The sequence below is a fragment of the Hemiscyllium ocellatum genome, chromosome 31 (genome assembly GCF_020745735.1).
Source record: "Hemiscyllium ocellatum isolate sHemOce1 chromosome 31, sHemOce1.pat.X.cur, whole genome shotgun sequence".
Classification (NCBI taxonomy): Eukaryota; Metazoa; Chordata; class Chondrichthyes; order Orectolobiformes; family Hemiscylliidae; genus Hemiscyllium; species Hemiscyllium ocellatum.
Window position 1 is genome coordinate 22385484 of NC_083431.1, and position 12953 is coordinate 22398436.

At 40.1% G+C, this 12953-nt stretch overlaps 1 protein-coding gene across 1 annotated transcript in view; it reads left to right on the plus strand.

The window, feature by feature from the left end:
* sez6b (seizure related 6 homolog b) overlaps positions 1-12953 on the plus strand; it is a 428333-nt gene that overhangs the window by 297431 nt on the left and 117949 nt on the right. Inside the window, exon 6 of the mRNA XM_060847773.1 lies at positions 1101-1267. Within this exon, the coding sequence (XP_060703756.1) occupies positions 1101-1267 (167 nt within the window). The remainder of the gene's footprint in view (positions 1-1100; positions 1268-12953) is intronic.

The following is a 12953-nucleotide window of genomic DNA, read 5'->3' on the forward strand; positions in this document are numbered from 1 at the left end:
TCTCTAGTCCTAGACTGTTCCACAAGGGGAAGCAACCTGTCCGCAAGCTGTCAAGCTCTAAGAATCTTTTATGTTTCAAAAAGGCAAATATGCAAAGTAAATGCTTGCAGATTTTGGGTGATTATATAAACAAGGATCAAAAATTGGTTAACGATAAGGAAGGAAAGAATAGGGATATGTGTGGTATTTTTGTACAGGCTGTATGTAATGGAGCAACATGAGAATCAATGTTGATAATGTCGCTGTTTATAATCTATTTTAATAATTTGGATGAAGAGCCTTTAGGTAATATCTCTAGGCTAATTCAGAATGTTAGGCGGAGATGAGTACTGCTGGAGATTTGAGTCAAGATTAATGTGGTGCTGGAAAAGCACAGCAGGTCAGGCAGCATCCAAGGAGCAGGAAAATCGATGTTTTGGGCAAAAGCCCTTCAACCAGAAGGGTTTCATTCCTGATAAAGGGATTTTGCCCAAAACATCGATTTTCCTGCTCCTCGGATGCTGCCTAACATGCTGTGTTTTTCCACTGCCACTCTAATCTTGACTGGAATTCAGAATGTTAGTTAAGGGGAGGATTCAGAGAGGCTGCAAGGAGATGTAGACAGGTTAATTGAGTGGGAAACCAGGGAAAATAATCTGAAGAAGTATGAGTTTATTCACTGTGGTGGTAAAAATAGGAAAGCAGATTTTGTTGAAAAATAATGTAAAACTTGTAAATTTTGATATTCAGAGTACATTTGGAATGTACTCATACAAGAGACATTGAGAATTAACACTCAGGTGCATCAAACAATTGGGAAAGTAAATAGCATGTTGAGGTTTATTGCAAAAGGATAGGAAAACAAGAATAGAAATGTCTTACTACAATTGACAGAGCTTTGAGGAGGCCACACCAGGAATAGTGTCCATAGTTCTAGTATCTATTCCAAGAATGGTTACCTCAGTATCTAAGGAGCAAGTGGGAAAGTGACTGAAGATCAAACATGATTGGATTGAATGGCAGAATAGATTTGAGGGCTTGTATGCCTACTTGGCCAACTGTGTCAACTTTAACTTGACATAACTTTTCAAATAAGCACTCAAGTTTCTCTTCTTTGCCAGGCTCATAATTCGAAATGGGAACAGTATTGACGCTCCTTCAGTTTATGACTCCTATGAAGTGGAGTATCTGCCCATCGAAGGCATCGTCAGCGATTCACAGCATTTCTTCATTGAATTGACTACTGACAGTTCTGGTATATCTACTGGAGTAGCTTTAAGATACGAAGGTAATTATTCAAAGCATGGACGATCATTTGCTTAGTTTTATTTGAAAAATGTAAGGAAAGCAATGAAAACTTGTGATTTTTGTTTCTGAGGAAGCTCAGGGCCCAAAGTTTGCTGTGACAAAATATTGTTCATCTCTCAACACGGTTGCCCACAGACATTTAGTATATCAATGGTGGGTTTCCACTCTCCTGGCATCTATTTGAATTTAGCTCCCTCTACAGGTGAAACGATGGCATCTATGAGCAGGGCAAGGGAGAAAGAAGTTGTCTACAGCTCAGATTGAAGAATCCTCAAGCAGACAGCAAAGCAAGAAATAGGTGTTATATTTAAATCATTGTACAGGAGGCAAAATAATTACTTGGATGTGCACATGGGAGGAAATTAAAATTGAAAGGAGCAAATTAGGAAAATGAAGGATAAATGTAAAAAAACTGTGACATTAATTTTTCTGAACGTATGAGAGTCCACAATTGTCAAGTTAATCTTTCAGGGCCAGAGAGGTTATTCAGCAATGATTTACTACTCAGTAAAATCAATTCAGATATTTCTGCATGAACTTATTTTAATTTTCAAAAATAGATTTTATTCATAAAATATCTTTACATACATCCAGTCACTAAAGCAATTTGGTTCTGTACAGTAGCAGGAGGAAGCACTAAACAAACATTGGAGTTTGACTCTACCCAACAAACAAACCAAAGGCTTTTCTCCCTTGTACAAGACTATATTTGCATATATTGGAGGCACTGGGAGGGTCTGATAACTGAATGGGTTTCCAGCATCTGCAGTCCTTGTTTTTACCTAATTAATTTTAACTCTATTGCGAATCTTCTTGCGAGGATGCCTGCCTTTAAGAAGTTTTCCTCCTATCTCTACAAAAATCTCAGTGAGTTTCTCTCTCACTGCAATCTCCAGGTCATGTCTACTTTCTCCCCATCCCCACCTGTCTCTCATTTATCTCTCCATTCTGCAGGCACCCTGCCTTTATTCCTGATGAAGGCTTTTGCCCAAAACGTCAATTTTTCTGCTCCTCGGGATGCTGCCTGACCTGCTGTGCTTTTCCAGCACCACTCTAATGTAGACCTCAATTTAACTTTGGTAGGAAGACACCAGACAGTGGTTTTTCCCAGGCTTTACTGTGTCCCTCAGCACGTGGTCCTGGATCTTGGAATATGTCAGTTTGTAACACTCTGTCAAGATCAACTCCTTGCTCTGGAAGACCAGCAAGTTTCAGGCAGACCAAAGAGCGTCTTTCACTGAGTTGATAGTACTCCAGGTGCAGTAGATGATTGTGTTTGTGTGCGTTCTGTGGAACAGATCGTGGAGCACTGGGTCATGTATCATGTAGCTGCTCGGGATGAACTTCGACAAGAACCATGTCATCTCTCTCCAGATTTCCTTTGTCAAGACACATTCCAGCAGGAGATATGTGATAGTCTTGACCACTCATCTCTTCCCCCCGCAGCTGCTTTGAGGGCAGTGTGTGGTGGCACGCAGAGTTCGGGTATACATGAAGGATCTCACAGGTAGTGCCCTTCTCACCGCGAGCCAAGGAATATCTTGGTGCTCAGTGTAAAGTTCAGGTGATGAGGTATTCTGCCAAATGATACCGACAACCTGCTCAAAGAGTGACCCAACAGGATCCATCCTCTCCTATGCCTGCCAGGTCTTTATCAAGCACTTATAGAATGAGAATAGTGAACAATTAGCCCACATTTCTGATCTGACATTGATCATTATGCGCATGTGTGGACAGTAAGGAGCAGCCTCAACTTTATAAAGATGATAAAACCCAACCCATTGGAGGGAGATTTACTCAAAACTCTGGATTGGTACTTTAGGTACGATACTGATACTACAAACCCTATCAGTGACTTTTACTGCCAGCCAGTATTTGCAAGAATCATGAACCCATAGTTTCATTATCATGAGCATGATGTGGTTTCAGAAGTCTGAGTGCCTTTGTACTTATTTCTGGGATCTAGATGCCATCTTGAGTAGCTTCCACAATAAGGTATTACCAGTTGTCCCACCATGACAGGCTCCAGAAGGACTCTGATTTCACTCTGACCTTCGATTCCTTTGAATGCAAGGGGTCCTATAGGTAAGGCTGATGAACTCAGAGCATGTATGGGTTCATGGGACTGGGATGCCATAGCTATTAAAACTTGGCTGAAGGAATTATAAGACTGCCAGCTCAATGTTCCTGGTTTTAGATGCATTAGGAAGGATGGAAAGGGAGGCAAGAGAGGAGGGAGTGTAGTGTTTTTGATTAAGGAAAACATTACTACTGTAATTAAGGAGGATACTCCTGAGGGATCATCCATTGAAACAATATGGGTAGAAATAAGAAAGAGATGATCACTGTACTATAGGACCCCTAATAACCAGAGGGTAATTGGGGAACAAATACAGAGAAATATATCAGGTATATGTAAGAATAATAGGGTTGGAATAGTAGGGGATATTAATTTTCTAAACATTGACTGGGACTGCCATAGTGTTAAAGGCTTGGATGGTGAGGGAATTATTAAATGTGTTCAAGAAATTTTTTTTTATCAATATGTAAATTACCTATTAGACAAGGAGCAAAACCTGACCTTCTCTTGGGAAATAAGACAGGAGAAGTGATAATAAGGGAACACTTTGGGATTAGTGATCATAATTCTATTAGATTCAAAATAATTGCAGTAAAGGTTAAGCCTTCCATAAAAGTTAAAGTTCTTAATCAGAGTAAGGCAAATTGTAATGGTATGAGAGGAAAACTTTCAAAAGTTGATTGGAGCAAACTGTTCGCAGGTGGAGGGACATTTGATAAATGGGAGGCTTTCAAATGTGTGATAAAAAAAGTTCAGACTCATTATGTTTCTGTTAGAGTGAAAAGTAAAGCTGTTAGGAACAATAGATGAATAAAATTATTGAGGTTCTAGTCATGGATAATAGAGAATCAGATATTAGATATAAACAAATGGGTTCAAATGAATCCCTTGAAGAGTATAGAGTATGTGGGGCACTGTAAAGAGGGAAATCAGGAGGGCAGAGATGGGATATGAGATGGCCTTGGCAAATAAGGTTAAGAATAATCCAAAGAGATTCTGCAAGTACTTTAAGAGCAAAAGAACAACTAGAGAGAAAGTAGGGCCTCATAAAGATCAATGAGGTCATCTATGTGTTGAACCTCAGGAGACGGGAGAGATACTAAATGAATATTTCAGGCCAGTTTTTGCTGTGGATAAAGAAATGGAGGCTAGAGAACTTGGGGAAAACAGTTCACATTACAGAAGAGGAAGTGCTGAAAATATTAGAAAACATGAAGATGAATAAATCTCCAGGACCTGATCAAGTGTATCCCAGAATGTTGTGGAAAATTAGGGAAGCAATTGTGGGCCCCTTGCAGAAATATTTGTATCATCTATAAACATGGGGGAGGTGCCAGAGGACTGGAGGGTAACTAACATTGTGCTTTTATTTTAGAAAGGTTGTAAAGAGAAGCCTGTGAACTATAGAACTGTGAATCTGACATTGGTGGTGGGTAGGTTGTTGGAGGTGATTCTGAAAGATAGGATTTCCATTCACTTGGAGAGGTAGGGCATGATTAGGGATAGTCAGAATGATTTTGTGCGAGGGAAATCATGTCTCACAAACTTGATTGAGTTTTTTGAATAACCTAAAAGATTGATGAGGGCAGAGTAGTAGATGTTATTTACATGGACTTTACAAGGTTCTGCATGGTAGACTAATTAAAGTTAAACCACATGGGATTCAAGATGAGCTTGCCAGTTGGTTTTTTTGGTAGGAGACAGAGGGTGGTGATGGAGGGTTTTTTTTTGGACTGGAGTTCTGTGACCAGTCATTTTCCACATGGATCGATACTGTGTCCGCTTTTGCTTGTCATTTATATGAATAATTTTAATGAGAATTTAGGAGGTATGGTTAGTAAGTTTGTCGATGACCTGAAATTGTGGTAGAGTGGACAGTGCAGATTATCTATCATTACCAAAAAGATCGTGAGCAATTATGTCAATACACTGAGGAGTGGCAGATAGAGTTTAATTTGGATAAATGACATATTGCATTTTGGTAAAACAAACAAAGGGAGGACTTGTACAATTAATGGTTGTGCCTTGGATAGTGTTATAGAACAGAGAGACATTGGGGTTCAGGTACATAATTTTTTGAAATTTGCATCACAGGTCGATAAGGTAGTTAAGGAGGTGTTTAACACATTTGCCTTCATCGCTCAGACCATTGAGTATTGAGAAGTTGGGACATCATGTTGAGTTTGTACAGGATGTTGATTAGGCCTCTTCTGGAGTACTGTGTAGAGGTCTGGTTGCCCTGCTGTAGGAGGGATGTTTTAAATTGGATGGAGTTCAGAAAAGAGTTACCAGGATTGTGCTAAAAATGGAGGGTTTGAGGTATAAAGGTCTGTTGGATCGACTGGGACTTAGGAGGCTGATGGATGATGTTATAGAAGTTTATAAAGTTATGAAAGGCATAGATAAAGTGAATAGGAAGGATCTTTTTCTTAGGGTGGGGAGATTTAAAGACCTCATGAAGGGCAACATTTTTACTCAGAGAGTGGTTCGAATGTGGAATGAACTGCCAGAGGAAGTAGTGGATGCAGGTATAGTTCCAATGGTTAAAAACCATTTGGAAAATTACACGAGTAGGAAAGGTTTAGAGGGATGTGGGTCAAATGCAAGCAAGTGGGAACTAGTTTAGTTTGGGAACACAGTCAACATGATCTAGTTGGAGCGAAGGGTCTGTTTCCATGCTGTATGACTCCTCCCATCATCAAGGCTCCAGGTTTTCCCACATCTCCAAACCACACTCTCCCCTCCCACCCCATAGCTGTTGTACTCTGTTTGAGAACCAACCGTTGGTGGCTTATGACTGGGAATGTTCTCTGCCACCAATTCTCCTGTCTGTGCTCAGCCTAATTATCAATGGTAGAAGACAAAGGGTTTGTACGGGTCACAGAGTCATACAGCATGGAAACAGATCTTTCAGTCCTTAAAAAGAGGAGACAGTTTTCTGATATAAGGATTAGTTTACTGAACAATCGCAGTGGGGACCATCTACACTAGCTAGTTAGGCATGACTACCACGGTGATGAGCTGCTCATATCTCAGAAGTTTTCACCGCAGCCTTGTGCAATGCTATCTGTTTCTCCACCTAAGACTGTGTTATATGGTCAGATTGTATTCGGTGAATGCAATTTCAATATTGTATCTTTAAGAACAATTTGTCTTATACAAGATCCTCAACAACAACAGCTCCAATTATCACCATCACTCATAATACTTTAGATGCTGTGTTTTGTCCTGGGGTGTTGACATAACAAAGATGTTCTTCAAATCTACTCTTCCCTTATCGCAGTCTGGTTAGTGGTGGTGTATTGGTAGTGGATGATGCATAAAATGCTAAAAATAAGTGCTGAACTGAACTCCAAACCCACGCAGCTGCTCGGGGTTTCACTCAACAGAGGCTTCTGAGATTTTGACGGTTCAATTTGATTTGGGTCACGACAGTGGAAATGCATTTATTCACTCACTGTACTGAAGAAATTGGAATGTTTTAAAATGATTTCCAGCTGCTCGCTTAAAGTTCAGATCTTGAACTTTGTGTCAGTAACAAAATAATCCATTAAAAAGTTTCCACCGACTTCCCCAAGAGGAACCGATCACAGGTTTCTCCGGGTTTAAAGTGGCAACACTGTCATTCTGTTTCACTGAAGTTGTCGTTTTAGGAATGGAAATGGGAACTTTTTAAATTACTGAATTCATGTTGTAAATCTAAATTTCAGACTAGCAGCTGAACAGAGTGTAACTTTTGTTCTTCCTTCTCATCAGCATTGCTTCTTTCATTGATCCCTTTTTATTCTCACACTTGATGACCTCTACCTCATCTGAGTTCAAATGCATTGTGCACCAATTGAATCCAGTGTGATAATGCAATCTACTATAATCTCTTTTTCCACTGTACTAACTGCCTTTTCTACATCTGTTCTTGCTGTTACTAAAAGGGATTTTGTGAATTTTCCACCTTGACTTCAATCCCATTCTCAACTCTTAAATATGACAGTGGTGTTAGAGAGGGCATGGATCAGGCATCTAAGGACCCGCTGAGTAGAAGTCAAGTTCAGTCAGACCAATGTAGAAATGTTGGCTGTGAAATTGAGGATAATGAAATCAAGCACAATATCTGTGTGGAATCAGGCTCTTACAGGATGTCCCTCAGCCCTTTATATATGAAGTTATCACAGAATTATATCGCACAGTATAAAGGTGGCCACTGTTGGAGGTTACCAACACTGGACATTGTACCAATGCACAGAAGGTAATGTCATTGTAACTGCAGAGATTCAGTGCAGTTAGAAAGACAGCAAGACCTAAGGGAAAGAAATGAAAGAATCCTGTTTTCTTCTTGTCTGCCATATCAAGGCTTCTGCAGACAAACAAAGCAACAAGCACTATGCTTGTCTGAGCTAAGTGTTTAAAATACCTGTTATAAAATCCCTGTTCCTGACAGTAGCCAGACCAGTGTTAACCAGGCTGTCCTGTGCAAAACTGGATGACTGGCTACTTTAACAGTTGTACCAGTCTGTGCCACCCAACTGTCCTTACTGCTGTTTATTCTTCACATGAGCCTCCATCCCTCCCTCGAGTCCCATCAAAATGCCCTCCAGCATCCTCATAAATATCCTTTTGTTATTTATATCCTTCCATACAGTGGAGAGTTCCTGATTCTGACAGTCTCCTGGGGAGAGGTGTGGTCCTGAATTTCCTGGTATGACTATCTAATGTTTATGGCCACCACTTTGGTCACCCACAGAAGTGATACATCATTTTTCTGAGAACATCAGTTTTAGGAACTGGATCAACTGCAAGTTGGATCATTTTTCATGGATCAATCCAACCATTCTTACCATTTCCCTGAATCCTTTCTATTTCCAAAAATACATTAAATTCCCTCTTGCTCTCATTAATACATGCTATTTCAATGACGTTGCTTGATTTATCCTGTGGCTATAATCATTTTGGATGAAGAAATTCAAGCTGATGCTCCTTTTTAAACTTGCCTCCTTATTTTTAACTCTTATCTCTAGCCTGGATCAGCTTTTATTAGTTTGTTTCATAATTTTGAGGGTTCCATTTTGTGCATCTCTAGGTTCCTCGTAAATTTATACCCCAATAACCAGGAGAATTATCTTGATGTCATGGAAGTCCTATTGAGTGACTACAACATTCATTAAGAACTTGTACATACTTCAGCTCAGTTGTTAATACTGTGGCTATGTCACTGTACAATCCAAAACCTATACGAGAAAAAAACCCACTGTGAGTCACACCAGAATGGTAAACTACTACAATGGTTTCTGCAGAAGAGATTGTTTGTGCACAAGCCATGCATGTAATAATGAATAACTAGTCAATGCTGACAGAATGTGCTCCATTTTTTTCATTAACACAGTTTGTGTTCTCTGATGTGTGGTCTTTTATTATAAATCTTTTTTTAAAAATTGCAGGTATGAAAAGAAGAAAGATTTGCATTTATGTTAAGCTTTTTACAAAGTGACCATTTCCAATCACTCTGCAGTCAAAGAAGATCTCTTGAAATGCAGTCACTGTTGTAATGGAGCAACATGGCAACACTTGCACAAGCAAATGCCCCACAAACAACAAGGTGATAATTGGTGATGTTTGTGTGGTGATGATTAGTGGATGAGTATTGGACTAGGAGAGCAGGAATAACATGCCCCCCACCACCTCGTGTTTATTTAAAATAGTGCCACATGATCCTTTCCATCATGCAGGCAGGCAGGTCAGCCCTTGACTTGATGTCTCATCTGCAAGATGGTAGTTGCTCAGTTCCACACTGGCACGTTCAACTTTGTTATTGTGCTCTAAGCCTGGAGCGGGACTAATCAAACCTAGAGGTTTGTGACATAGAGATAATCATTTCATGTTTCTGGCTACACTTCAAAAAGTAGCTCATTAACTGTAAAGCGCTTGGAGATGATTGATGCGAATCTTTCCATTTTCTCACCCGAAAGACCAACTTCTGTCAATGCAGCACTCTGTCAGTACCACACAGGAGATCCAGCCTTCTCTTTAATGAATAAGCACGTCACATTTTTTTAATAGAATCCCTACAGTGTAGCAACAGGCCCTTCTGCCCCACAAGTCCACACCAACCCTCCGAAGAGTATCCCACCCAAAACATTCCCCTACATTTACCCCTGACTAATGCACCTACACATCTCTGAACACATTGGGCAATTTAGCATGGTCAACTCACCAAACCTGCACATCTTTGGACTGTAGGAGGAAACCAGAGCACCCAGAGGAAACCCACACAGACACGGGAAGAATGTGCAAACTCCACACAGACAGTTGCCGAGGCTAGGTTTGAACCCAGGTCACGGTGCTTTGAGGCAGCAGTGCTAACCACTGAGCCGCTGTGTCACCCACTCTTGATGCCATAATATTTGCATTCCTCTCTTAACTTGCTCGTCAGTTAATGGCACATTCAGAAACTCATGACAAACACCGTAGATTCCTGTGATTTCATTGGTGAATTATTAAAGAAAAGCACTTATGTAAAAACATAGATCTAAGAACAGGGTAGGCCTTGGGCCTTTTGAGTCTGCCCCACCATTCAGTAAAATCATGGCTGATTATAGATCTCATCTAAACTCCACTTTCCTGTCTGTTTCCTACCATAAACCTTGATTTCCTGTCTATCAAAACGCCTATCGAACCCAACCTTGAATAAAACCAGTGACCCAGCTTCTAATCCTGTCTGGGGAAGAGAAGTTCACAGACTGATGATCCTCTGAGAGGGGAAAAACCTCTCCTCTCCTCTGTCTTAAAAAGGTGACCTCTTATGCTTAAACTGTACTCCATTGTTCTGGTCTCCCCTGAGAGAGGATACATCCTCCAGATATCTCCCTATCAAGTTCCTTCAAAATGTAATATATTCCAATAAGATCACATTGCATTATTCTAAATTCCAATAGGTTTAAGCCCACCATGTTCAATCTTTCGTCATAAGGAGAGCCCTTCATTCCGTGAATAAGTCAAGTGAAATTTCTCTGAACTGCTTTTCTACCTTTTTCAAATATGGACTACCAAGACTGTACTTTAGATCCAGTCTCAAAAGCTCTGTACAAATGCAGTAAAACCTTTCTACCTTTATGTTCTATTTCCCTTGCAATAAATACCAACGTTACATCTGCCATCCTAATTATTTGCAATACTGCATGCTAGTTGTGTGATGATTCATGTACCAGGATACCAAGATCACTGTGCACTTCGTGTTCCGCAATCACACGAGCACTGATCTATACAGTAATCCTAGAAGCAGCAGTGCTAACCACTGAGCCACCTTGCTGTCCCATCTTCTGAAGTAACCTTTAATGTGGTACCACAACAAATGCCTTATGGAAATCCAATAAGGCCATAAAAACAGGTTCCCCTTTATCCACTTTGTTTGATATTTCCTCAAAGTACAGAAAATCATGTTATCTCTACATGCCACTATTTTGTCTTGCTAACTGTCCTTGTATAATCTCTATAATAATGGATTCTAACAATTTCTCCGTGACAGATATAAGGCTAATTGACCTGTTTCCAGCCAGGCTCCTTTTTTGAAAGTGGTATTAGATTTGTCATTTCCAAATTCACTGGCACTATTCTAGAAAGTATTTTCGGGAATTCTCACCAGGAAAATACATTGCTTTGAAGACATTGGCTTACATTGTGGAGGATATAGAATGATAACACATGCATTAAATAGAAGATGTCAAGCAAGCTTGTTTCATTCCAATAATTTAATTTCCAAATGTAATACACTCAAAGTAACTTGAACTAACAATAGGGAATTCTGGATCCTTAATTGTCAGGAATTTATTTGAATTGAGTACTGAGTTGTGAGTTCACAGGTCACTGGACCCAAAACGTTAATTCTGATTTCTCTCCACAGATGCTGCCAGACCTGCTGAGCTTTTCCAGCAACTTCTGTTTTTTGTTACGTGTACTTGAACTGCTTTAGATTACAGAGATGAAGCCAACATCTTTGAAAGTAGATTTTTCTCAAATTCATTATTTTTCTGCTATAATACATGCTGAAAATAATCCAAAATAGCCGTTACAAAAGTATAAGAAAACTGTTACCAAATGAGGTACAAATGTTGTATTAATTTACCAGGCAGGGAATGGGTTACATGTGTGGGCAGAATTATTAATCATCAAGGTTGTAACTATTTCCCAGGGAATCTCAAAAAGGAAAAGAGCAATTAGATGAGGTTTGAAATTAAAATTACTTGGCTCAAATTTAAGCTCCAAGCAGGAATATTAGTGAAAATGTTTTCTGACTGATGATGGCTTCTGGTTTTATCTTTGAATTTTTGTAGGTTGGCGTACTGGTGGAATCTTATCGTGCTATTCTCTTTCACAAGAGAGTGGTTTGTACAAAGTTCATAGTGCAGACCCTTTTCCACAATAGGTTCACAGATGGCAGCATGGATGAGCTGTCAGTATCTCTTCTTCCAAAGAATCTTAATTGAAGAGCTCAAAATTTATAGTACACCTCCAGAACTAAATGTTCAAAGGATTTTCTTTGAGACGCACAAAGACTAATTCACAAACATTTAAATTAGTCAAATAAAAGGAAATGGAGCAGCACATCTCTAGTTCTGAAGCAAGTAAGAACGAGGACAACAGTTCCAAACAGAGCAGGCAAGTCTGTGTGGAGAGCAGCTTCATAACGTGCATAGAATCATAGAATCCCGACAGCTGGGAAGCAGGCCATTCGGTCCATCAAGACCATACTGACACTCTGAAAAGCAACCCACCCAGAACCATACCCTACCCACCCATGTAACCTGCATTTCCCATGGCTAATTCACCTGACCTGCACTTCATTGAACAGTGGGAGGAAACTGGAGCACCTAGTGGAATCACACACAGACACGGGGAGAATGTGCAAACTCCACACAGACAGTTGCCCAAGGGTAGAATCGAACCCTGGTCCCTCATGCTGTGAGGCAGCAGTGTGGTAACTATTGAGGGGGTTTGAAAGGGTAGATGTTAAGAAGGTCTTCCCACTAGTGGGAAAATCTCAAATGATGTGACTTAGTCTCAGAATAAGAGAACACTCATTTAAAGCTGAGAGGCAAGGGTATTTCTTCATCCAGTGGGTATGGAATGTCAGGAGCTCTTTACCACAGAGAGTTGTGGTGGCTAGATCACTGGAAGTATTTAAAGTGGAGGTAGATGTAGTTTTGAAATATTGAGGAGCTGAGAGCTATGATGAACTGACCTGAAAGAAGAGATGAGGCTTAAGGCAGGTCAGTCATGATCTTGTTGATTGGCAGGGGAGGCTTGAGAGGCCAAATAGTCTCTTCAAGTTCCAAACCTTTCTGTTCTTTTGAAGAGAAAATTATATGTTTCTGCACCCGAGTGAATGTGAATTTAGTTTCAAAGTGCTCTGGCTACATTTATTGATAAAGAATATCTGGGGTCATTTCCATTCTTCCCCCGCTAACCTACCCCCCACCTCCCCCCCTCCTCCCCCCCCCCACCACACACACACACACACACACACACACATCAAACCATCTGTTTTGCCTTTTCATTAAATCTGATCTATATGCACTGTTTTATCCTTTACATTTAG